This window comes from Nannobrachium achirus, assembly GCF_963921795.1.
Source record: "Nannobrachium achirus genome assembly, chromosome: 5".
Lineage (NCBI taxonomy): Eukaryota > Metazoa > Chordata > Actinopteri > Myctophiformes > Myctophidae > Nannobrachium > Nannobrachium achirus.
Window position 1 is genome coordinate 8,575,078 of NC_137814.1, and position 26,888 is coordinate 8,601,965.

General features: G+C 43.6%; 1 protein-coding gene across 1 annotated transcript in view; it reads right to left on the reverse strand.

The window, feature by feature from the left end:
- Positions 1-4,096: 4,096 nt before the first annotated feature.
- Positions 4,097-26,888, reverse strand: part of LOC308285564 (potassium/sodium hyperpolarization-activated cyclic nucleotide-gated channel 2) — a gene marked incomplete at its 3' end in the record, with an annotated part of 141,312 nt that continues 118,520 nt past the window's right edge. Inside the window, exons 5-8 of the mRNA XM_080726352.1 lie at positions 17,353-17,499; positions 16,147-16,387; positions 10,327-10,491; positions 4,097-5,214 (exon numbers count right to left, since the gene is read on the reverse strand). Coding sequence (XP_080582478.1) covers positions 4,097-5,214; positions 10,327-10,491; positions 16,147-16,387; positions 17,353-17,499 — 1,671 coding nt within the window. The remainder of the gene's footprint in view (positions 5,215-10,326; positions 10,492-16,146; positions 16,388-17,352; positions 17,500-26,888) is intronic.

Sequence of the window (26,888 nt, forward strand, 5' to 3'; positions counted from 1 at the left end):
TCTGACCGATGTAAGGACAAAGCATGTGGTTTGATGTCTGTCATTGATCAAACAGAAACGGAAGGTGTGGTTGTTCTCTACACAATGACAATGATCCGGGGGTTTACTGCGCATAATGAAGCCCTTGGATAAACACAATCACCGATAGTTTATTTCCAGATCTTAAATGGCCTCCAGGGAAGGTTGATGGGGGAGAGAGGACAAAATGGCAGACAAATAAAGAGAGCTTTGCACTATCGCAGGCTTTGGGAGCTCCCACCACATCCTCCGTCTCTACGCCAATCCAATACGGAGGTGAAACCTTTCAGAGTGGGTTAAAACCAACGAATACAGGAAAGGTCGACCTAAAACAAAGTCGACCCAAACTCGTTTTCCCAACAGGTCTGTGGCCTTAATGCGGATGCAGAATAGACCGAAATCTAATCTTGACTTCTGGGGGTCCCAGGAACAAAATATTTTGAGATGGGGGTCCGTGGCCAAAAACATATTTTGGGGGTCCTGGGGGACCACTGATAGGCACATTCTAAAAATGTATTCTAAATCCTAACAGTTTTCCTGAAAAACTTATGTTGCTATCATTGTTTTTCAAACTTTGTCATGTCAAGGACCCCCAGAATGATATGTATTTGTCCACGGACCCCCATCGCAAAATAGTTTGTTCCAGGGACCCCCAGAAGCAAAGATTTGATTTCAGTCTATTCTGCATCTAGCTTAAGGCCACAGACACGTTGGGAAATGAGTTTGGGTCGACTTTGTTTTAGGTCGACTTTTCCTGCTACCAAACCAACAAGTTGATTGTTATGGGAGGACGTGGGGGGGTCTACATGTTACGGGGAAAATCGATGAGGAGCCCCCTGCCTCAGCGATTAATGCGTCTCTCTCTCTCTCTCTCTCTCTCTCTCTCTCTCTCTCTCTCTCTCTGGAAAAGGTGGGCAAACCTGAGTGAAATGTCCGTCGCAATGATTTTGCATTTAGGGTTCTGTGGATCGATGGGGTTCAGAGCCGGGGTTACGTCGGTGGAGGAGGTGCGTGTTTGTTTGACACATTGAGTCAGCTGCCTGTTTACGCTTGATCTATGATCCTCCATCACAGTGGTTCTCAACCTTTTCAGGCCGCGACCACCAAAATAATCATATTTTAAGTGGGGACCCACCACCCTGACGAGCACTAAGAGTTGAGGCATTACATTTTGTACAGTGCGATTTTATTATGAAAATAGACAATCTACATGAGCATGTAAATCGGCTATTTTCACAATTTCTGCCTCTAATATTAGATAATTTGACCAATATTTAATGTGTCGTTTTAGAGGTATTAAAAAGCCCTCAAATTGACACTTTAGAAATGTGTAGATACCCTCTATACACTTAAACTTTATGCTGGTGTGTTGAGTACTGTCGAGTGAGAAAACAATGTTGCACATTAAGTTAATCATCTGGGGACCCCCCAAAATAATTTGGGGGTTCCCGACCCACAGGTTGAGAACCACAGCTCCATCAAGCATACAGCCGTATTTCTACTTCATCCTACATCGGTGCCACTAGCCCAGAAACAGCGGATCCACATGTCGTCATGGGCTTGTGTGTCCGCTATTTCCAGGTGTGCGCCATGCGACAGAGCATAAATTAAGCATTAGTCTCCCAATGGGGAGCCACCTCCATCCTTTAGAGTTTAACCAGATAACAGATATCACCTCTTGTCCTTTTACGGTTTAACCAGATAACAACATAACAGGACAAAGTAGCGCAGCCGTCCTTAAGAGAACAGACTGATTGATTTTCGTTTTGATTACGAGGTCGTATAGCGACTCAAGGTGCTTATCTGGATGTCCTCAAGTGCTTCGCGTCGGTCGGGGGCCCCGAGGAGTTCATAACGGCCCCCGCGACTCGACTCTTTCTCTCTTCGACAAATGGAACGGAAAGCGCATCCTTCCACGGAGTTTCAGCAGGGAGCGGGATTAGCATACAGAGTCACACATACAGTACATTTCTGATCCAGAGTAAGCATCGTTCAAAACCGAAGAAACGCCACACAAACACTCGGCAACACATACAGCAACACACACCCCCCCCCCCTTGCATCATAGCGCCCCCCCTCCCCTTTAATCTCTGTATTTACATGGCAGTTTATGTCTGATTAGCTGTCTGTCGTCCTTCTCGTATGGCATACATTCAGCAAGAGAAGGCTTTTTGAAGTACGTCGTCGTCCGGGTCAAAATATTTCATATTACGATCCGAGCTTCGCCACGCGTACGCAACCCTAAAACGATAAACGATAGGAGATTATAGGTTCTAATTGAGTTGAGACATTCATACCAGTTTTGTGGGGCTGTGGGGGCTTAGACAGTCGGGTAATACGAGGTTTGTCTTTGCAAGGGTACCTTGTTATGCCCCCCAAATCTCCCGATCCCTCTCTCTCTCTCTGTTTGGTGTAACCTACAATTTGAAATTTCCAAGTGGGATTTAAAGTGACATTGTTTATGGGGGGGGGGGGAGCTTGTGACTCTTGGCCGTTTTTTTTACACAGTTAGTCTCGCTCGATAAAGAAAACATTACATCCTCTCACTATACCTCCCACATTTTTGGTTAAGGTAACAACATGTTTCGCTGGATTACAATAACTCAAGTGAAGCCACAACAGTTGCTGGATTCTTCAAGGTTTCACAGTAAAAAAAAAAGGAAATATGAAAAAAAAAGAAATGTAACTTTCCTGTACAGCGTATGTATAGATATTTATATTCATATATATATTTATATATAGGCGGGGTAGAGTATTGCAGAATTATATTGCATGTGTTAATTAAACGAAACTAGGACGAAAACAAGCCAAGTATACAGAATGGGCTGCTCACAAAATGGTTCCTTTGTTGATAAAGCTCAAACGAATTAACCACCTTGTGCGGCAGGGTTACAATCAGTATGCTTTCTTTCTGCCAAACGCAACGACAACGAAACACACCATTTCCCAGATGTCTCTGCCAACGCAACGAAAACGAAACACACCACTTCCCAGATGTTGACGTGGAAAAAAGGGGAAACGTGGCACGCGACAAAAACCCCGAGCGCGCTTCGCAGAGCGGCGCGTCGAGGAGCGGCGTGCAAAGCAGCGCGTTCTCCTTGAGAAAACATTCGGAACCAAAACGTACCCAAACAATCTCTCTCACGCAAACCTTACGCCCCGCGTACGTACGTACGTACGTACATACATACACGCAAACCTTACGCCCCGCGTATGTACCTACATACACGCAAACCAAAGATATGGCTTCTAAACGCTGAATCAAGGCAGTTAAATAAATGGCATCTTCTGCTATGCTTCCTTTTGTTTCTCTTTTCGTTGATACAGACACAACCACACTTTGTGTTCAAGCTCAACTTTGGTTTGGATAGATACGATGAAGATAATAGCCTTCTGTCAGTTTCCCTTTTGTTTATGTTTTTTTTTCTTCTTTTCGTTCTCTCATTTACTATTTACACATCGATGTAAGATCGACCAGCGGTCTAAAACACTATGCTCACTACCATTTTTAAACGATACCGTATGAAGAGCGACCAGTTATTTTCTGCTACGACAGCTTATACAGAGGAAAATAAATGACACCCAAAAAACACGTGTTGAAAGCAGTAAAAGTTCATTGTCGCTTGACCTCGAGTCCCTGATTTTCATTTTTAAGTCCAGCTCCAGCTAGATTGCATTGCATGGATTTCTACACAGTATGCAACATGTTTACGTTTAATTATACTCCATATCTTTACATTAAAGACAGCGATATAAGGTGTTTGGAAGCAGAGTGTAAGGGGTGATACTAAGACTAAAGGTGCTGGTACAGCAGAGTAGACCAGTTCCACCTTAGTTTGTACTAGTTTAATCGTGTTAGTCTCCTTCTCGCCGTTAGTGTCTCAAAGTCTTGCTCTTTGTCCCTCCTCTGTGGAAACCAAGCCAGTTCATCCAGGCTTAGAATGACTGGTGGTGGGAGGTGGTGGCTGACTGGTCCAGAAGAGGCGGACAGACCAGCCAGAATGACCCTAAAACAGACATTAAGATCCTCCCACGATAAAAGGCCTCTCTCTCTCTCTAAACCAAACCTTCACCAGGGTCACAAGTTGGAGGATAGCCTGTTTCTGGCAGAGTCTTGCTCCGGAAGGCTGACGATGGAATCCTTCTTGGGAACTCCAGATTCGGGGGGCGCCGACAGGGGGCTTGCTGCTGCTGCTGCTGGGGCCGGCACTGGCGCCGCCACCACCACCCCCCCGACTCCAGAGGGCCCTCCCGGGGGCGGCGTGGAGGCAAAGCCCACCCTCTGCGGAGCCGCCGCCGGTCTCCCCACCCCCGAGGGCCCCGGCAGGCTGGGGTGAGCGGCCGTGGGCTGAGGAGGAGGGGGGCCGATGGAGGTGTTGGAGGTGCGGGTGGACGTGGGGGGGCTGGGGGCCGCCGAGCCGGACTGCGGCGGCGTGCCCCCCTCCTGGGGGAGCGAGGGCTGGGACGCCGACAGGACACGGGCGCTCTGGCTCAGGCAGCCCGTGTGGAGGGAGTGGGTGCTCTTCATGTGCGAGACGGGCCTCTGCTGGGCGTGCGTGGGGCTGGGCGCGTGGTGCTGCACCAGGGACAGCTGGGAGCCCGAGGGCCCCATGGTCCCCGCCACGTACTGGAAGGTCCGTCCCGCGGCCGACAGCGGGCTCTGGACAGGCGGACTGGAGACGGCAAAGGCCCCCCCGGACGCCTGCGGGGTCTGAGGCTGAATGGGCGACATGGAGGCCGGACTGGACAAGTTCTGCATCACCTGGAAGCGGCGGACCATGCGCGGAGACTGCAGAGTCCCGCTCCCTGTGGCCCCGATGGGGCCTCCCATGGGGCCTCCCATGGGTGCTCCCATGGGGCCTCCCATGGGTGCTCCCATGGGGCCCCCCATGGGTACCCCCATGGGGCCCCCCATGGGTAATCCCATGGGGCCCCCCATGGCGCCCCCCATGGGGCAGAAGCTCATGGCCACGGCCTGCTGGAGGGTGGCGATGGCCGAGCCGCCGCTGGCGCCGCCAAACATGCCCCCCATGGACGGGGTCATGGACATGGCCCGCGGCCGCTGCAGGTCCACCAGCTTCACCATCTCACGGTCGTACTTGACGATCTCCTGGATCATCTCGTTCTCCTGGTTGTTGAAGACGCCCGAGTTGAGGTCATGCTGCACCTTGTGCATCAGGATGGAGTTCTTCTTACCTGCATGGACCAGGGAAGAAGAAGACACATTATTAAAGAGGTGGTGCCATAGTTTTGTACTTTTTCTGTTTTTCATGTGTCTAGGAGGTTGAAAGTACTTCATTAGACCCCCTGATGTGTTTTTTTTTTAAATTATGTATTCTCTTAGTATGTGTTTGTTTTCTCTTGGAGGCTGCCCCTTTTGGTCAAAAGTGTCAGTTAAAAAACACAGATACTAAGTGTGTCACAGTATCAACTCCTCCCCAATTGCCATTCACCCAACACTGTGGGGTGTGGCTATATCAGCTGGGTCACCAGTATGCATGGATGGCATCCATGCATACTTAATGAACTGGGGGTGTGGCCACATAAAAACCCAATTTTAACTCTTTCTGTATACTTTTTTGGAAAAAATCTCCCTCCTAGTATAATCATAATACCTGATAATCATGTTTTAGAGGGGGGGGGGGGGGGGGGAATCATGGCACCACCTCTTTAAAGAAGTTCATTGGAAACAATGCATTCATAATATATATATATATATATATATATATATATATCATGAATGTATGAATATATTATAAGAAATAGGAACAAGTTGAACATGAAGAACCTGTGCATATTTTGGAAAAAAAAGAGAGGAAGAGTTATCTTCACACAGCTCATATTTATTCTTGAAAAGCCTGTAGCGATGTTGTTAATCCATAGCATGATTGTGCCATGCTTTATGTATTGCATTTTTTTTTTATCAAGTGTTTGGTTTGTCAAAGCTAATAAAAAACTATTTGTGTTGTTTGGTTCAAAGCACATCATTACTTGTTACATGTTTTATTCATCTAAATTTGTAATCAGCAGAATTTGGGTGTTAATTCTGTGTATCAAAATTATGTTAACTCATTCCCTGCCAGGCCCGATAGTCCCGAGATTATTCCAATGTCTTTCCCCGCCAGGCCCGATAGTCCCGAGAATTTAAAAAAAAAAAAAAAAAATCAAATTTTTTTTTTTTCAAAAACATTTTTTGACCCCCAAAAATGGAGTAGGCGAAATTGCATGTTTAACCCCCATAGCAACCCCATCTTTCAAGCATGGCAGCCATTTTGGCAGCCATCTTTGTTAAACATAGTGGCTGTTATCTCATGAATGCCTGAACGGATTTCCATTCGGATTTTTTTGTTTGAAAGCTGTGAGCAATGTGGACACACGTGGTGCATTATCTAGGCATGGGTGTGCATGATCCGTGCACACCCAATTACATGGAAGTCTATGGAGACGAATGGCAGGTGGGAGTACGGAGGTATGTTAAAATGGCGGTCAATGTGTTAATACAATGCAGTCGAGTGTCGCTGTGAAAATGAATGTGTGACCTTTCCGTGGTGGAAGAATGGGAGATAATAACACTGCCTGCCTGCACAGCGCACCTTGATCTTAGCCGATACTCTGATTGGTTTGATTAATGTAACGCCCTGATTGGTTTGATTAATGTCACGCCCATGACTAATTCAGGGCATCGTGGTGCCCTCAAAATAGCAAACCACTGTTGACCACGCCTACAAGTCTTAAAGGAGGGGAGAGTGTTTTTTGCAGGTCTTTAAGTCCGAGTCAAGGGTTTAGGTGCCTTAACCCAGTTGCTTTTTTGATACACTCGGACTGAACAACCTGCAAAAAACACTCACCCCTTAAAGGAGTAGTTCATGCCCAAAATGACTTTTTTTTTTTTCCAATTGATTACTCATGCCATGGACACTTGAGTTCAATAATATTTTTAGTTTTTTGTCGCATTCCTTAGACAATAATTTGATTACAATAAATTGACCCCCCATTGATTCCGGATGGGGACCCGAATGCATTTGGGTCCCCATTCGGAATCAATGGGGGTAAATTTATTATATCCAAATTATTGTCTTAGGAATGTTACAAATACAAAAAAAATATATATTATTGGACTCAAGTCTCCATGGCAGGAGTAATCAATAGAAAAAAAGTCATTTTGGGGGTTAACTACTCCTTTAAGTTAGGATATAAGACCTGCATGACACGCCCAGAGAGTGTACACATGGAACCAAATGGACCCACAATAGTACACTGTCAGAGTTACAGGGTCCATTTGGACCCCCGGTGGGCCCCAGTCCAGACAAGCTTCTCCACTAACAGGACATCAGGACAGAGAGTGAGGAAACGGACGGTCAGAGATATGGTATGTGATGTACTGTACGTCCTTCAGAGCAGGTACTTTCTCTGGCCAGGGAACAAAGTGCCAGCGGTCGTCTATGGTTACAGTGTCCAGTGTCAATCAATCCCAAGGAACACCTCAGCTCGTTTTACTGGCCATGTCATCTTTGATGACACGGAACCGACGGACAAGCACAACACTTGGAGTTGTCGCAGGTCGCTGTAAAAATCGCAGGTGTCCTTCCTGCTTCCCGCTAGAGCGCCCCTGGTGGCCGTTAGCTGTAAAAATCTACATATAAATCCTTGTTAAAGACCATTGTAAAACTAACTAACTGGCCTTTGTCTGTAAAAATCTCTATATAAGCCGCACCGTTGTATAAGCCGCAGGGTTAAAAACATGGGAAAAAAGCAGCGGCTTATAGTCCGGCAATTACGGTATTTGGTCCTCACTAATGCTACTGTAATGCTAGGTTGTCACCAACCGCTGTTAGCAACAACGTCATCGGTAGGCATTAGGCAGGTTTGGTTATTTCAACCTTTTTATTTGTTATTTTTTGTTGTGGGATGTAAGTACAAGGGCTGCCATTTCAGCCATGCTAACTTTCCAGGACGAGACAGGTTGTTTCTATTACTGTAGCTTGGAATCCACAACGATGATGTTATAATGAGCGATGAGGGAAGAGGCGGCCGATTCATAAGATACGGTTGAACATGGGTGACGTTACTTTAGCAGAAGAAAGATTTATCACAATAAGAAAATAATAGCCAGCACTCCGAAGTCCTTCCAGTACTTTAATTCATAGAGGCACGGACAGCAGCATACACGGACACGTAGCCTTGACGTCAAGCTTTCCTCAGCGGGTATCGGGCGGTCCGTTCCTCGATGAATTTAAAGTACCAGAAGGACTTATGAACTTCAGAGCACTGGCTATTATTTTCTTATTGTGAATCTTTGTGAGCCGTGCACCCGGGAAAATTGCATTATACAACAGACTGATGATTGTGCTTGTTTTAGTTTTTACTTTGAACTAAATTAACCCAAATACTATACCAGTGGTGGGAAAAGTACGATTTATTTTTGCTAATTAAAAGTATTAATACTGCAATGTAGAAATACTCTGTTACAAGTAAAATAAATGTACTTGAGTAAAAGTACAAAAGTATTGGCATCAAAATGTACCTAAAGTACCAAAAGTGAAAGTACAAAATGTTTGAAAATAGCACATCTACAAGCTCACAAGGCGACGCATCTGATCTTGGCGATCTGCTATTTTCAAATAGCCAAGGTATAAAATAGGGCTAAAGTGGTTAAAGGAGTAAGTAGTTCACCCCCAAAATGACTTTTTTTCTATTGATTACGCCATGGAGACTTGAGTTCAATAATATTTTTAGTTTTTTGTCACATTCCTAAGACAAAAATGTGATAACAATAAATGTACCCCCAGTCGTTCCGGATGGGGACCCGTTTCGAAACGGGTCCCCATCCGGAATCAATGGGGGTAAATTTACTCAAATCAAAATTTTGTGTTAGGAATGTGACAAAAACCAAAAAATATTATTGAACTCTACTCTCCATGGCGTGACTAATCAATAGAAAAAAAGTCATTTTGGGGGTGAACTACTCCTTTAATGTATGTTTTATAATATTATATATCTGAAAAGTAACTAGTAACTAAAGTTCTCAAATAAATGCAGTGGAGTGAAAGTACAATATTTGGCTCCGAGATGTAGTGTGGAGTAAAAGTATTGGAAAATGGAAATACTCAAGTGAAGCACAAATTCCTCAAAATTGTACTTACTGTAAGGACAGTAGGGATGAGACGAAAAAGAAATCACGTTTTACGATATTATTGCGATAATCAAAATCCATTATCCTGGGGCAGATAATGGATTGCGACGCGTTGTGAGCGCTGCGACGCGTTAGCTTGTAGATCGGCTAAGACATTTGATAGAGAGTGAAAAAAGACTGTATCAAGTATGTATATTATAAGTACCTTTTATCAATTACAGAGGGTTTAAGTCGTACTGGATATGCAGCTCGGCAAATAAAAGGTGAATTGATCCCAGTGCATGACGGAGGACGATATCACGATAAATGAAATCTCCACAATACGATTATCGTGAGTGTTTTTTAATCACGATAAACGATAATATCGCTTATCGTCCCATCCCTAAAGTAAATACTTAACACCACAGGGGGGGGGGGGGGGGGGGGGGGTACAGTACCTATGTGAATACGTCTGGTGTCTGTGAGGACGGGGGGGTACAGTAACTATGTGAATACGTCTGGTGTCTGTGAGGACGGGGGGGGGGGGGGGGGGGGGTACAGTACCTATGTGAATGTGTCTGGTGTCTGTGAGGACGGGGGGGTACAGTACCTATGTGAATACGTCTGGTGTCTGTGAGGACGGGGGGGGGGGGGGGGGGGGGTACAGTACCTATGTGAATACGTCTGGTGTCTGTGAGGACGGGGGGGTACAGTACCTATGTGAATACGTCTGGTGTCTGTGAGGACGGGGGGGGGTACAGTACCTATGTGAATACGTCTGGTGTCTGTGAGGACGGGGGGGTACAGTAACTATGTGAATGTGTCTGGTGTCTGTGAGGACGGGGGGGGGGGGGGGGGGGGGGGTACAGTACCTATGTGAATGTGTCTGGTGTCTGTGAGGACGGGGGGGGTACAGTACCTATGTGAATGTGTCTGGTGTCTGTGAGGACGGGGGGGTACAGTACCTATGTGAATGTGTCTGGTGTCTGTGAGGACGGGGGGGTACAGTACCTATGTGAATGTGTCTGGTGTCTGTGAGGACGGGGGGGGTACAGTAACTATGTGAATGTGTCTGGTGTCTGTGAGGACGGGGGGGTACAGTACCTATGTGAATGTGTCTGGTGTCTGTGAGGACGGGGGGGTACAGTACCTATGTGAATGTGTCTGGTGTCTGTGAGGACGGGGGGGTACAGTACCTATGCGGTCCAGTCGGTCGATGGCGACGGTCTCGAAGGCTCGTCTCATCATGGGGTACTCCTCCAGCACCTCGTTGAAGTTGTCCACCGACAGCGAGTAGAGGCGACAGTAGGTCTCCGCCTGCACGCTGGCTGTCCGCCGGCCGCGAGTCAACAAGCAGATTTCTTGGAAGCGAGGAGAGAGAGAGCAGGGGCGTCAATTGGGTATGGCAGGGGTATGCAGATGCCATACCCTGGGTCCAGGGGGGAAATAAAAGTTACTTTTAAATATAAATCCATGAATGTCTCTTTGTCTATCTGTTCTTGTTATTATGTTGTTAAATTACAGTAAAATAACTACAAATGACAACATTTACAAAATGGTCACTTTAACAAGGTATTATAATTATATTCTCCCCATCTTGACAAAATGGTATATTCCCAGGTTTTGCAGGTCAGCTGCACAGGTGCAATTCATTATTGTTAATTGTGGCAGGTTCACTAACATGCCAAGTTTAGCTGTACTTGAACAAGTTCCGTTCCAGGCTGCCATATTCAGCCCAAGAAACCGTAGAAACGGGGGGAAAAATAGAATGTACTTCTTAAAATAAATGTATCATGCCTGTTGCTAAGCTATGGCAACATGACTGGTGTCTTGCACGCGCGCGAAGCGCACTGACGCCACTGAGAGAGAGATGGAGAGGAAGTAAAGATTTTAGAAGAAAAAAATAATAATCATCAAAGATGATATTTCAAAGGCACTGCGGTATAGCTTAATGAAGGGAACACTCTCAGCCCGGGCTCTCAATCAATGCCAGCTGCTTCAGCGGCAGACGGTGTTTGTGGGATGCTGAAGCCCAGCGGGAAACAAACACTTCTGCCTGATTTATAATCCACAGGGCGTCACGTTGGCTGACGAGAACCGATCTTCAAGTGACACTGACTGTTGTGTGCTGGTGCAGCGGTTCTCAACCTTTTCAGGCCGCGACACCCAAAATAATCATATTTTAACTGGGGACCCCTCCCACCCTGACGAGCACTAAGAGTTGAGGAATTACATTTTGTAAAACACAGTGCTATTGAGAAAATAGCAGATCTACATGCTCATGTAGATCTGCTATTTTCACAATTTCTGCCTCTAATATTTGACAATTTGGCCAATGTTTAATTTGTCATTTTAGAGGTATTAAAAAGTCCTTAAAGGAGTAGTTCACTCCCAAAATGACTTTTTTTCTATTGATTACTCAGGCCATGGAGAGTAGAGTTCAATAATATTTTTTGTTTTTTGTCACATTCCTAAGACTGTCTACTGTTGACCCTTGATGTTGAAAGTTTGTACACCTCTATCCCCCACCAGGGGGGGTTGGCATCTTTAGCACACTATCTCAATAAATATCGCCTAACAAATGACATGCCGCCAAATGAATTCATTTCACAGCTGGCAGAATTTGTATTAAGAAAGAATTACTTCAAATTTGAAGAAGACTATTACCTCCAGATTAATGGGTGTTCAATGGGTAGTACGGTAGCTCCAAGCTATGCCAATTTATATGTTGGTCTCTTTGAAGAAAAGTTTGTTTATAATCCCACAAATAATCCATTCCTTGACAAAATTAGTAAATGGTACCGATATATAGATGACATTTTCTGTCTTTTTGAAGGGGACACAGATGAACTGAATGAGTTTTTAACACTTCTCAATGGGAAAGACCCCAATTTGAAATTTACAATAGAATATGCTAGAGATAGAGTACACTTTCTTGATATGTGGGTTGAGAAGAAATCAGGTACACTATGTACCACCCTGTATAGAAAAGATACAGATCGAAACAACCTGTTGCTGGCCAATAGCTATCATCCCACACCCCTCAAGCGGGGTTTACCAAGAAAGAAGTAAATTCTTTAGACTGAGGCGTATCTGTCACACTACTGAAGATTATATCGAGAAATCACTAGACATGAAACAAAGATTTCTAGAACGAGGTTATCCAGAAGATTGTGTGGAAGAAGCTTATCAAATGGCCCTGCGAAAATCAAGAAATGAATTGTTACAAAATAAGATTCCAAACAAAAAGAAATATTCAATTATGTTCAGTACAACTTACACCCCCAACAGTTATACATTGGGACCTATTATTAAAAAACATTGGCACATACTATCATCAGATCCAGCCATATCAGCAGATCTGAAAGATCCACCTCTGATAGTATATAGAAGAGGTCGCAACCTTAGAGATAGCCTTGTACATGCCAATATAAAATCAGACAAAAAAAGTACACAGACTTTGTTGAAACCTCTCCCGTATGGCTGCTACAAGTGTAGAGGATGTGCCCAATGTAACAATATGGTCAAGGGTAACCATTTTTCTCATCCCCATACGGGGAGAAAATATTCTATCAATGATGTCATCACTTGTACTACTACTCATGTCATATATCTGATCAAATGCCCATGCGGGCTAGTCTATGTTGGTAAAACATCACGCCAGTTAAAACAAAGAATGAGCGAACATAAAAGCACCATAAGGAGAAATGATAGAAACTATCCAGTAGCAGTACATTTCAATGACTTCAAGCATGATATCTCATCATTCAAGTTCCAGGGGATTGAAAAAGTGACTCTACCAGAGAGAGGGGGGAATATAGATGACATCCTCAACAAAAGAGAAGTTTATTGGATTTACACACCTTACAAACACTAAGCCCTAAAGGACTGAATGATGAGATTCCATGGCATGTAATGCTGTAAAGAAATGTGGGATTATTGAAGATTATGGAGAATATGTTTATAGATGGTGCATCCAAGATACACTTGTTGATTATACTGCACAGTTTGGAATGTTTTATGAAAGCTGTAAAGCCGATGTTCACATTTCTGAAATGTACAGTTTTTGAAACTTTTTGTAAATAATGAAAATATAGACCTAATTGTATGTAAAGGGTTGTCATCAAACACACACAGGTGAGAGACAATCACTGAGAATCACTCCTCGAGAGGAGTGAGATTGTCTCACACCTGTGAACAGGAAGGGGAGTGTATATATATGAGAGGGGTGCACAATGGCTGTAAGACACTCTTGAAGAAGGTCCAGGAGGACCGAAACGTCTGTCAATTAAAATAAAGATGAGCAGCTGAGCAAGAGCAGAGTGCGGGAGTTTTTGTTCATGAAATATCTTTTCATGATTTCTTCAGTATTCACAGTCCTACGCACCTGCACCTGAATCTAGTGGATGTGCGAATACTTCCCCTACATACATTCCTAAGACAAAAATATGATAACAATAAATGTACCCCCATTGATTCCGGATGGTGACCTGTTTCGAAACGGGTCACCATCCGGAATCAATGGGGGTAAATTTACTCGAATCAAAATTTTCAAAATTTTGTCTTAGGAATGTGACAAAAAACAAAAAATATTATTGAACTCTACTCTCCATGGCCTGAGTAATCAATAGAAAAAAAGTCATTTTGGGGGTGAACTACTCCTTTAAATTGTCAACTTTATACCCTCCAGATACCCTCAATACACTCAAACTTTATGTTGGTTTGTTTACTGTTGAGTGAGAAAACAATGTTGCACATTAAGTTAATCATCTGGGGACCCCCCTCCACAGGTTGAGAACCATTGTGCTGGTGTACACATTAAAATACCACAATCCCACAGTTCTATTTCCTTTTGCTGATGAAAATTGCAACGGTAGAACAATGGGATATTCTTGCTTGGCAAAGCAAACATCTACTGCTCACACAAGAGGGACCCCTGCTTCATGGGGGGATTATATTAATTTATGAACTTTCAGGCAATTCAATGCAATAGTTGTCATTCAGTTGGTGTCCTACCTGACTGACTCCATGCCCTAAATCAGGGGTCTTCAACAGGGGGTCTGGGACCCCTAGGGTTTTTTTTTCTCCTTTTTTATATTAACCACTTGAACCCCAATCTGGCAAGCCATCGTCAAAGAAAGGGGAACGCCCACTCGGTCTGTACCTCTTCCTTTGAGTGGCGTAGCCATCATGACTCTTGACTCGAGAGAATGCTTCAACCCTAATGTCCTTATTCTGATAACTTTAGCCAAAAATAGCCTCGCAAGGCGTTGTGAGCTTGTAGATCCGTCCCTGCTTCATCTCTCTCTCAACTAAGGGATCCTTGGCCTGAAAACGCCCTAAACGTCTCAATGGAAGAGTAGTGTATTGTACATACTAGCTGCCTAACCCGACTTAATAAGTCGTGTTAACTAAAATCCAACGCCGGATGGCGCTGTTCACTAGCCTATGGTCACCAAATATTTTTGGAGTCTGGGGCACGCCTTAAAAAGGAAGATAGAAGGAAAACACACTTGTTAGTGGGGAGAGTGTCTGGGAGCAGACTGCACTCAGACGGCTGGATCTTTCACATGCACGTTCGCGTTCGGACATGGGATATTTTACGATTCTAACAGACCCGTGGCCGCCTTTTGAATCCTTGCGTGCACTGATGGGCACGACAGACAATATTCAGCGATTATTGGTGGAAAAAAACATTCATTTCACGCTCTCAAGAGTTAAAGAGCCATAAGGGTCCATTTGGTTACCAACTCTCCATCATTTAGCTGAGGACCACCTGGAACCCCCTCAAGGACCACTGGTGGTCCCTGGACCACTGCTGGAGAACCACCGGTACAGACGATCGACAAAGACGGATGCACCGCGGTGTGTTGGGACCCCTAGACTCCACAGCGGTGGGGCAGGTACGCCGCTTTTAAGCTTTCATCCCAAGACAGGGGCGTCACAAGGGGGGGAAAAGTGGGACTGAGTTACTAGGGCCCAAGGTGGAGGGGCCTTAATTATTTTATACTTTAGCTATTGAAAAATAGCAGATATACAAGCTCACAGCGTGGTGCCGAGTGTCGCGCTGCGAGCTTCTAGATCTGCTATTTTTGAAAAGTCCTGAAAATGTGTGCAAATCTTTGAATATATGTTTTTTTTAAGTGAACATTTGCAACTCAAATTTTGCTTAATAATTTAACTAAATAATTTGAGATGGGGGTTCGTGGCCAAATACATCATCATTTTGGGGGTACTTCAAATGAAAAAGTTTGAGCACCACTGACAAAGAAAATCACAATATTTCAAAAATAGCAGATCTACAAGCTCACAGCGCGGCACCGCTGTGAGCTTATATATCTGCTATTTTTCAATAGTTAAAGCACAAAATAATGCGTACTAATGCATCCCCAGTCTAAATGGGTTAAACCCCCTCCTCCCCCTATGAAGAACATTCATGGGGGGCCTGTAGTGAATCCTTGTACCCAGGGCCCAGAATTTGGTGCCACACCACTGGGCAGGTACACCGCTTTTAAGCTTTCATCCCCAGAGAATCTTCTGGAAAGGCATCGTACCTCTAGGGCATTCACGAATAGTGATTTTTAGTATTAGAATTATTCGACCTCAAAGTATTCGAATAGTCGAATATTCGACAGGACTGGCCAAACCGTCAAATATTAAGTCAGCAAGAGGCAAACATTGTGAAAATAGCCGATCTACATGCTCACAACGCCTCGCGTTGCGAGGCGTTGTGAGCATGTAGATCGGCTAGTTTCAAAATATAGTTTGAGAACGCCTGGTATAGAACGCCTGGTATAGAGCATTAACAAATTCATCCACCAGGGCCGGGGCATTGACAACTCATTTTTATGACTTCCTATCTAGCCAAGCTTTATAAACTATATATTTTTTAAAGAGAAAACAATAAAATAATATAAGTGAATATTCGACTTCGGTGAACAACGTCGAATAGTGACTTTGATATTCGAATATTGGAATATTCAAATATTCAAATATTTGGAGAATGCCCCACGTACCTCCAAAGTAGGATCCGTCCGAGAGCTTCATCCCCAGGGTTCCCTTGGTGATGACGTTGCACACTCCATGCTGGATGAAGTACATCTTCTTCCCGATGGTGCCCTCCCTGATGATGTAATCCTTGGGCTGGAAGACCTCGAAGCGGAGCTTGGTCAGCATGGCCGTCACGAAGTTGGGCTCGGCGTTGGCAAACAGCGGCATGGACGCCACCAGCTTGCGGCAGTTGAAGTTGACGATTTCCTGAAAAGGACATTGTGTAGTCACTGCACATGTCATTTATTGTGCTAACACGGATGTCTGTCTAGGTACCGAAGTTTGTAAAGTATGTTTCAGAATATTACAATGACATCAATGTAATAAAATAATTACAATTGTGTGTGCATGTGCATGTGTGTGTGCGTGTGCGTGTGCGTGTGCGTGTGTGCGTGTGTGCGTGTGTGTGGGCGTGTGCGTGTGCGTGTGCGTGTGTGTGTGCGCGTGCGCGTGCACGTGCGTGTGAGTGTGTGTGTGTGTGTGTGTGTGTGTGTGTGTGTGTGTGTGTGTGTTTACCAGGTATTTTCATGCGCTACTGATGTCCCCAGTATAGCAGAAGTTGAGAAATTGACCTCCAGCATGATACATTTTGTTTTCATTGTTAGCAAAGACTTTTTCAGAGCTGAAGTTATAATTAGAATATTGGTCAATGTTATGGTTACATCTATCTAGGTTTATAAAATGCTAAAAACAAAAAAAAAACAACAACATAGCTTTCCTAAAACATTGCTGTCTTCTCAAGTATAGTAATACCAACGCATGCGTGTGTGCATGGTGCATGCAGAGAATCAATGAATTTCTAAAAGGGCCTTTGGTGAAAATATCGACGCAACGCTTTGTGAGCTTGGAGGTCGGCTATTTTCAGTGCTTGATATCACACTGCACTAAGCATAATCAAGCCCTCTTTCCATGGCATACCTGAAGGCAGCATTCAAGAGAATTGCCTTGTCCAAACTCTCTTATGTTGAAAGAATTGCCCTCTCTGTGTATAAATCCATGCCGTTACGCCACATCTCCAGTATTGACTTGATTATGCTCAGCGTGGTATCAAGCACAGAAAATAGCCGACCTCCAAGCCGACACAACGTGTCGCAGCGCGACACGACACGTTTCAGCCCCTGCCTCTCTAACATTCTCTGCACGTCCCTGGGTGTGTGTGCACAAACACTGACCTCTCGGAGGGGTTCGTTGAGCTCCTCCAGGATGCTCTCCTCGTCGAACATCTTGCCCTGGTACCTGTGCTCGTAGTAGTCGTGGATCTTCTGTCTGAAGTCCGCAGGCAGCTTGTGGAAGGACATGTACTGCTCCACTTGTTTGTACTGAGGAGGTAAGGAGACACAGGACAGGAAGGATACACTTACATCAGGGGTTTTCAAAGTGGGTGATGGGGCACCCTGGGGTGCCGCGACGGCAGTCCAGGTGTGCCGCAAGATCATTTGATAATATTTGGAATTTATTTGGACACTTGAAAAAATATTTAGTATCATTTTAAACTTGAAGTACAAAGTTATTTTCAGTCGGTTCTAAACAAAATGGCTGTTATCTCAACGTTTTCCTCGCAACATAATCACTAAAATATCATCACTGTCGGGCAGAAACCTTGCATCTCCAAGTTTCAAATGTGTACGTCTTTTGGTAAAGCAAAGCCCTGCTTCATCATACAAGACTGTCGCACAAAACGACTGAAAACAGCCGATCTACAAGCACACAACGCCTCGCGTGCTTGTAGATCTGCTGTTTTCACTAGTTTAGATCATTTTATAGATGATAAATACAAAACGAACGGTTTTGGACATAGGCTACAAGATGCTATAAATATAAGGTGCTGGGAGTGAAAATTATAATGTAGGGGTGCCTCGGATTAAATTTTTTTTTATGTGGTGCCCTGAGACAAAAAACTTTGGGAACCCCTGACTTACATGAATCTCTCAAGAAAGTCTAGCAGAATATGTCAGCACCACTTCCTTAACCCATAAGACCGGGAACACATCTGTGTCACATAAATCAGGGGTCTTCAACAGGAGGTCCGCGACCCCTAGGGGGTCTGCGGAGATATGAGCTTGTATATATATTTTTTAACTGAAATCTTTGCTTCTGGGGGGTCCCTGAAACGAAATATTTTTATATGGGGATCCGCGGTCAAATACATATCATTTTGGGGGTCCTTGACATGAAAAGTTTGAGCACCACTGACATAGAAACATAGTTTTTTTCAGAAACCTGTTAGGATTTAGGGGACATTTATAGAATCGGGTCAATATATTAAAGACTTGCTCAAATGTTCATGATTTAAAAAAAAATTGCAATTCTACAAGCTCGGCACTCGGTGCCGCGCTGTGAGCTTGTAGATAATGCTATTTTTTTATAGTTAAAGCTAAAAGAATGGTTAAAGTGGTTAAAATCTAGAGTTACACAATTCACCCTTTGTCAGCCTTCTGATTGGTCCTTGACTGACCAACCTGCAGCCTCTTTCTGCCTTGTCCCGCCCTGGTTCCACCTTTTTTATGTTGAATTTGCTAAAACATCATTTTTGGAGAAATAAAAACATTTAAAAACATGTCCAGTCACTATACTGCACCTGAGAGGCTCCTTTTTACTGAAACCAAGTTTAAAATGAGAATTGAATACCCAGAATAACAATAAGAAGCAACTGAATTTCAATGGTAGTGGATGGAGAGAAAGGACTTTTGTCCCACCAAGACACAGCAACCAATGGGTGCGAAGAGGGGCAGGGCAACGGGCGAGACTTGACAAAATGGTGAATTGCGTTCCAAGTCTTTAAACATGTAGTGTTGTTGTTAATAGGTATAAGCACAGAAGCAACCGGGAGGAAGTGGACTAAGAAAGGGGAGGAGCCACACCGAGTTCCTGAAGGTGGTGCCCTCAAGAGGGAAAAACATGTGACTTACATCAACGTAGCGAGTGTTGTTATTGAAAAACACAGTCGGCTGAAGGCTAATTCATACTTGGTTGTATGAAAAGCATGAATAATCTATGTTGACCCCCTTGACAGCTGCCCGACAAACGTTAACGTATTTTTCGATGGGAAGATATGAATAAATTAGCCGTGAACGTGATGTACGCCAAAGAGCAGAGCATCAACATTCATCCAATATACATGTAGAGATACATAAAACATGCTCACCCACTCAATTGCACCTAATGTACGTGGCAGGTTAAGGGGTAGTTAAACCCCAATTGTTCATAAATATTTAAGTGCATCTATCTTTATCTCACTATATAGTGTGTGTGTGTGTGTGTGTGTGTGTGTGTGTGTGTGTGTGTGTGTGTGTGTGTGTGTGTGAGTGTGAGTGTGCGTGTGTGTGTGTGTGTGTGTGTGTGTGTGTGTGTGTGTGTGTGTGTGTGTGTGTATTCTATTTCCGTATGCATGGATCTCTGGATACTTTGCATAAACTCAGTCCGAGCTGGAACCAAACAGGAGGCTTTGGACGGACTGGTACAGACAGTTTCACATTCTTTACTTATTTTTTACTTTACTTTAAAGGTAATAATACCACTATGTAGAAATACTCTATACCAAGTAAAAGTCTGGTATACAGATACAAATAAAATAGCAAAAGTACAAAGGTATTGGCATCAAAATGTACTTTAAGATGGGGTGCAATGATTTTTTCCCCCCCTGAAACATGGTGATAGGCTCATCAGGTAGGCTATTATGATTATACTAGGAGGAAGATTTTTTCCAAAAAAGTATAGGCCTACAGAAAGTGTTAAAATCGGGTTTTTATGTGACCACACCCACCAGTTCATTAAGTATGCCTGGTTGTCATGGTGGGTGGGTGGTGACCCAGCTGAAGTTAGCCACACTGACACTGTTTGTTGAATGGTAAAAGGAGAGGGGATGAGTTTATGATGTCATTAAATCAGTGTTTTTCGATCAGACCTTTTCACTCAGAGGCTTTCAGGAAGAAATCCAGAATACACAGGGAAGGCACATTTGAATATTATAACCACTCCTGGGGGTCTATTAGAGTAATGTTAACACCATAGACACGTTCAAAACACAAATGTACAAAACTATGGCACTACCTCTTCAATATTACTCATTACGGCAAATGTCCCATTTCACACCTTTTTACAATGTATAGAAATCTTTTGAAAATAGCAGACCTACAAGTCTGTGTTGGGACCTTGCAGATCAGCAATTTTCTATGTATGTTTTGTAATAATAACCAAAATATGCAAAGTAACTATAGTCACTAAAGTTTTCAAATAATTGTAGTGGAGTAAAAGTTCAATATTTTGGATCTGAGCTGTGGATAGAGGAGTAGAAGTAAAAGTATTGAAAATCGTAAATACTCCAGTGAAAATACTCCAGTGAAAATAAAATCACACCCGTGTGAACTGAGCGGTGGAGTCTGTGCGCGCGCGCGTGTGTGTGTGTGTGTGTGTGTGCGTGCGTGCGTGTGTGTGAGTGTAAGTGTGCCTTGCCTGTTCTGGCCTGGCCTGAACAACAGCGCCCCTCCCTTAACATGTGTGGTCAGAAAAGGTACTACACCACAGGCTTGAGGCTACATACAGACCCACCCATCCACATACATACATACAAACAAACAAACATACATACCTACACGGTGTGACCACCGCTCAAAAATAAAAAAATATAAAAGTACAGTATACTTGAATACATAGTTACTTTACACCCCCCCCCCCCACACACACACACACACACACACACACACACACACAGACGACCTCACCAAGAGTTGAGGCAATACATTTTGTACCGGTATAACACGGTCTTCATGCTCACAACACCTTGCGTTGTGAGCAATTTCTGCCAATGTTTAATTTGTCATTTTAGAGGTATTAAAAAGTCCTTAAATTGTCTCTTTAGTAATGTATAGATACCCTCTATACACTTAAACTTTATGTTGGTTTGTTAAGTTGAGTGAGAAAACAATGTTGCACATTAAGTTAATAATCTGGGGACCCCCCCAAATAATTTGGGAACCAAAACCCCGACCCACAGGTTGAGAACCACTGCTTTACACCACATACAGACATCAGCAGACAGACACTGTTGTAAACAGAGCTGTACACACGTGCAAACCGCAAAAAGGATTTCTGACATGAGACTTGACAAACATATCAATAATGTCAGTGTGTCAACAGGATGTTTGAGGACACTGGCCTCATTGGAACAACAATAGGCGGATGGATGCACAATCGAACGCAGATCAATGACAAGTAATCGGCCATCATTCTCAGGTTGAGCCAATAGCACTTTACCAATGTTACTCCCAATGTGTCACCAATGCTTTACAAACACACACTGATTTATACACGCACGCACGCACGCACGCACGCACGCACGCACGCACGCACGCACCACGCACGCACGCAGGCAGGCTAGGCATGTCACAATTATGACATAATCGTCTGATCGCAATTATTTGACATAATCACAATTATTTTGTCATAATCGTTTCCACGTTGAAAAATGGTCTAACATTTAAAAAAATTGAGGACATAGCAGATCTTAAAGCTCACAACGCGTCGCAGCTTGTAGATCGGCTGTTTCCACGATAAATTTTCTTTTTAAAGTATACAGTTCTCAAATATGTCAGTAATTTCTTTATATATATAACAAAACAACAACAACAAAACACTTATTATGCATTTCGTACTATTTCTTACCTTCTTACCTTTTGCTATGAGACTGAGCCAGGGGTAGGGCTCGCCGCTCGGCTCCATAAGCACTATGCTTCTCCCTATCCCCTGTTTTGGTACCTTGGACACCTTATCATCACTCTGTGCCTTGAACTTTCTTTTCTATATTTATTCATTATCTTTTGATACTATGCTATGTTCAGATGCACTGATATCAGAAACGGAACTGAACTGAATATATTTAGGTCATGTGTCATATCTGTGCAAATTCAAAGCGTAAAAGCCAAACACAAATGTAATTGTCAATGACAAAAACACAATTAAATCGACAATTAATCGTCATGTAAAATGTCATAATTGTGACAGCCGCAACGTAGGCATGCACGCACGCACGCACGCACGCACGCACGCACGCACGCACGCACGCACGCACACACGCACACACACACACACACACACACACACACACACACACACTCAACAAAGATACATCAGTTAATCAATATTTGATCAATACAACTTGAAGTGTGCCGCACGGTAACACAAACAATGCAACCTCTTTTGTTTATACTGCATTTTCAGGCTGTTATGCGGTGTTCAAAATCCAGGCCTATATAATGATGTCATCAAGGGATGACATCACAACATCGTCATCATATCCAATATAATTGTCCTTTTAAATGTTTCTATTGCAACACAATAGCATTTAGCCACACTTTGCCCTGTCTTCTAACAACCTCTATAGTAGATTAGTTGAACTGATTCACAGCTCTGCTGGAGTCTGAAATGATTCACTGGACAATACATCTGAAAGGAGGACCTAAGACTTCATACCATGCTGCTGTGGTAGTCGGACACAAGCTGTACTCATTTGGAGGGACCAACAACTACCTGAACAACAGGGATCAGATTGAAGTCAACATCTTCAACACAGTGTCTTTGCGTTGGAGGAAGTTGTCCCCAATGACAAATGGAAGAGGACAAAGTCCCTTTGAGGTTCCCTCTGTGCGCCATGGCCACACATCTGTGCTGGTAGAAGAGATTGTCTACATCTGGGGAGGATGGCCTTACTGCAATGTGCTTTATGCCTTTGATGTTGACACCCACAGCTGGTTAAAACCCAGTATTTCTGGGTCTATTCCAGAAGCAAGGAGCTTCCACTCAGCCTGTGTCCTGGAGAAGGTCATGTATGTGTATGGAGGATGCACCCTGACTGGCTATACTAATGACATGTACAAGTTGGACACCGCCAGAATGGCCTGGTCTTTAATTAACACCAGAGGAACTCCACCACCTCCTTCAGAAGGTCACATGCCACCGTCATCGGGACAAAGATGTTTGTATTTGGGGGCCGGGGATGCCAGAGGAACCTCAACAACAACAACAACACGGTGTTTGACACAGAGACCAACTGCTGGCTGAGCATGCCTTCTGGACACCTTCTCCCAGATGAACGTTGGTGTCATTCAGCCTTTGCCTACAATGGAGAGATGTACATATTTGGTGGCTGGAATGGGAACCAGTTCTTCAATGATCTGTGGAAATTCAGTCTGGAGGCCTTTTCCTGGAAGCAGGTTCAGCCCAAGGGGAAAGACCCGTGTAAGATGGACAGGATGATCTGTTGCATGGTGGGAGATTGTATTATCATGTTTGGAGGACGCATAACAGTCCATAGACTCAATGTGGACCTATACATGTTAGATTTAAGTCCTAGCCTGAAGACATTATGTAAGCTATCAGTTATTCATTATGGTCTAAGGCAGTCTGAACTCCCACATGACATCAGGTGGGAACTGGAAACCATGACTGCCAACAGCAACAGAAAGAAATAACATACTGTAGTGTACACACGTACATGCACGCACGCACGCACGCACGCACGCACGCACGCACGCACGCACGCACGCACGCACGCACGCACGCACGCGCACACACACACACACACACACACACACACACACACACACACACACACACACACACACACACACACACACACAGTGAGCCCATTCCAAACAACAAACAAACAATAAACAAACAAGGTAGTATCAAGGAGGGCGACAGGAAGAGGCTGAATAGGCTTATCAAGAAAGCGGGTTCTGTCCTCAGTACCACCTTGGATACTGTGGAGGAGGTGGCCAATAACAGCATCAGGACTAAACTCCTGACCATCATGGACAACCCCTCTCACCCCCTACATGACGCTGTGAAAGGGCAGAAAATCTCCTAATAAAGTACCTACCTACCTATGTAGGGAGGAGGTGTCACTGCTGCAATCATCTCTAAACTAGTGTCTAAAAGACCCGACACAGGCGACGACATCATCAATATGTCATCACTCATCTCCATATGTGGGCATAGACATAGATTCATGGGGACAATGCAATGTGAAATTGAAATTTGAATTGTGTATAACTTTTTTGTCTTCTTCTGGTTGCTCGGGTAGATCATCAGTCTTGATTTTGCAATATGGCAGAAGCAAGCGGTTCAAAATAATCAATCCTTTTTGTAGCCAGAGCTGGTGCAACACTGGTTATAATCAGTAATCATGTGTAACAAGTTGAACAGGGCAAAGGCAAAGATGTACTGTATACCTGAAAAGAACAAAGTCTAATGTAATGGAGAATAATACACATTAGAGGTAATGAAACAGAAGATCAAACGGAGAGCATGGAACATCAACAAAATAAAGATAAAAACTGATTAAAGAAAGCAACACACAGAACACCAGTCAAAGCCCTGCAAGCCCGTTGGGACCCAACCAGGGCCCAGCCCAGCCCGCTAATACAGGCCGGGCTAGGGCCGTTTCTGTATTTGACTATCGGGCTCAGGGCCGGGCTCAGACTCACAGACCCCATTATATTGATAAGGTAAACATTTTGTGCAGTGAATGTCACCTTATAGACCATTGTGGGCGTGTCTAGCCTCCTAGCCTGCTAGTAGTAGTCACTGACAACAACAATACCTGTCTTTTTACGCACAATAATCCCATTCCCAAGATGCACCACTTTCATGGGCAGATGTGACTTATTGGGGCTAGTAGTAAATAGTAGTAAAGGCATCGATGGATTATTGCCCCCAACCACTGAAATCGCTAGGGTTAGGTTTAAACGTGATAAAACAATAGAACAAAGTATATGAAAACATTACAAATTTCTCTTATTTCAATCTAAAATATGTACACCTGTTGTAAAAAAAAAAAAAAAGTTGTCCTTTAAAATAAGTGTTAAATACTGTAGCTCTACATTCCTTTATCATTGCTAGGGCCAGTATAGAGTGTTTGCTCAGAAACAGGGCTCTCTCCAGCCCTATATAGAAAATACATTCCCAGGTCCGGATACCAATCTAATCCATTATTCACCCTCTTGATAACCCTCTAACTGGAGGGTGCAGGATAAACCAATTCAATTGGAAATGATTAAACAAAACTAAAAACTGAGCAGACAAGATTGGAACTGGAGCACTATGCTGTAGCATTAAAGCTGATAAATTATATTTGCAGAGTTCTCTCTCTCCAACTGAAACCAAACTGAAATTGTCAGTTCTGTAAACTGAAGAACTATAGAGAAATGGGAAGATGTTACTGAATCGGCACTTAATAAAGCAATGATTACTAGAGCTTTAACATTTTAACATGTAAACTATTTTTAATATATTTTGTTAAATTAAAAAGAAAAAAAGAAAAAGGTAATTGAAAAAACATGGCCCCCTCACATATTAGGAGGGTAGTCACCAGAACCAAGGACCATGGGGTGTTTTTGATACATCTAACATGGTTAAAATGTGCTGGTACAATGGGTTTGGGTTTGCATAGAAAGGGGGTGTGTCTGATCAAATGAATATCAAGTAGCCCATAAATCAAGCAACTTGAAACCTGTCCTGGGTGTTCACAAAAGCCCTGAGTAGATGATACAATTCGTTTTTTAAAGTGAAATATCCCTTTGAGGGTTTATCTCTTGCCAGGCAAATGCAGACAGGTGGAGACAGAGAAGAAGCTGTTCAGGTGTTGGACTGCAGAGAAACAGATTGATTCCTTATGGTGGGTTTTGCAGCCTCGCTGCTTGCAATGCAGCTCACATCACAAGGAGAGAAGCTGGCGTCATGAACACGTCATTCAGCCCAGCACTCATATAAGGATGTCTGCAGTGGTGGGAAAAGTACTGACATTTGTTACTTAAAGTGGGAGGGACAAGAAACGACGTTTTAACATTGTGATACGGTAGGTCACGTGGTCTCTGTGTAAACGCTCTGAAAAGGTCAGAGAGCAGAGAGAGAGCAGCGCAGCGCAGCGCCTCCCAGCTGACTCGGCCCGCACTAATCATGAAATTGAGGAAGTAGCCTCGACTTAAAATGTATTTAAATTGTAATTCTGCGCATATAAAATACATGTACCCAATCAAATATATTAGTTACATAGATGTCGTCCACATAAACTAGCTTGTTTATGCTTATTCATTATAATTATCAAAATATATATACGACCGCACAGTGCCGCATTTGTCACCGAGCACCACAACCAAATCTGCCCGTCTTTAGCTCCCTCCCCCCCGGCTTGGGGGTCGTAATCCACCGACCACCATAGCGATATTTATCGTTTCAACAAAAAAGCCAAACTAACAGCTTGACATGAACAATGTTGCTAGAACTAAGATATCTGAGAGGTTATATAATTTTTATATGCACAGATTTAGTAATAAAAGACATTTTCCCATAAGGCGACTTCCTGCTTTTCATAGAAGGGGAGACGGACCGACAGTACAGTACATGCAGTGAAGTACAGTAGAGGCACGCCGAGAGCTTCAAGTAAAAGTATCAATACTGTTATGTAGACGTACTCCTCTATTACAAGTAAGAGTCAAGATTTTAAAATATACTTCAGTAAAAGTACAAAAGTATTGGTATCAAAATATACGTAAAGTACAAACGTAATAGTAGCCTATACTCATTATGCAGAATGTCCCATTTGAAAAGAGCAGATCTACAAGCTCACATCGTGGCGCATTGTGAGCTTGTAGATTGTCTATGTTCATGTATTTGTATTAAAGGCAGAAGTGGTTATATAAAAACCTTTCAA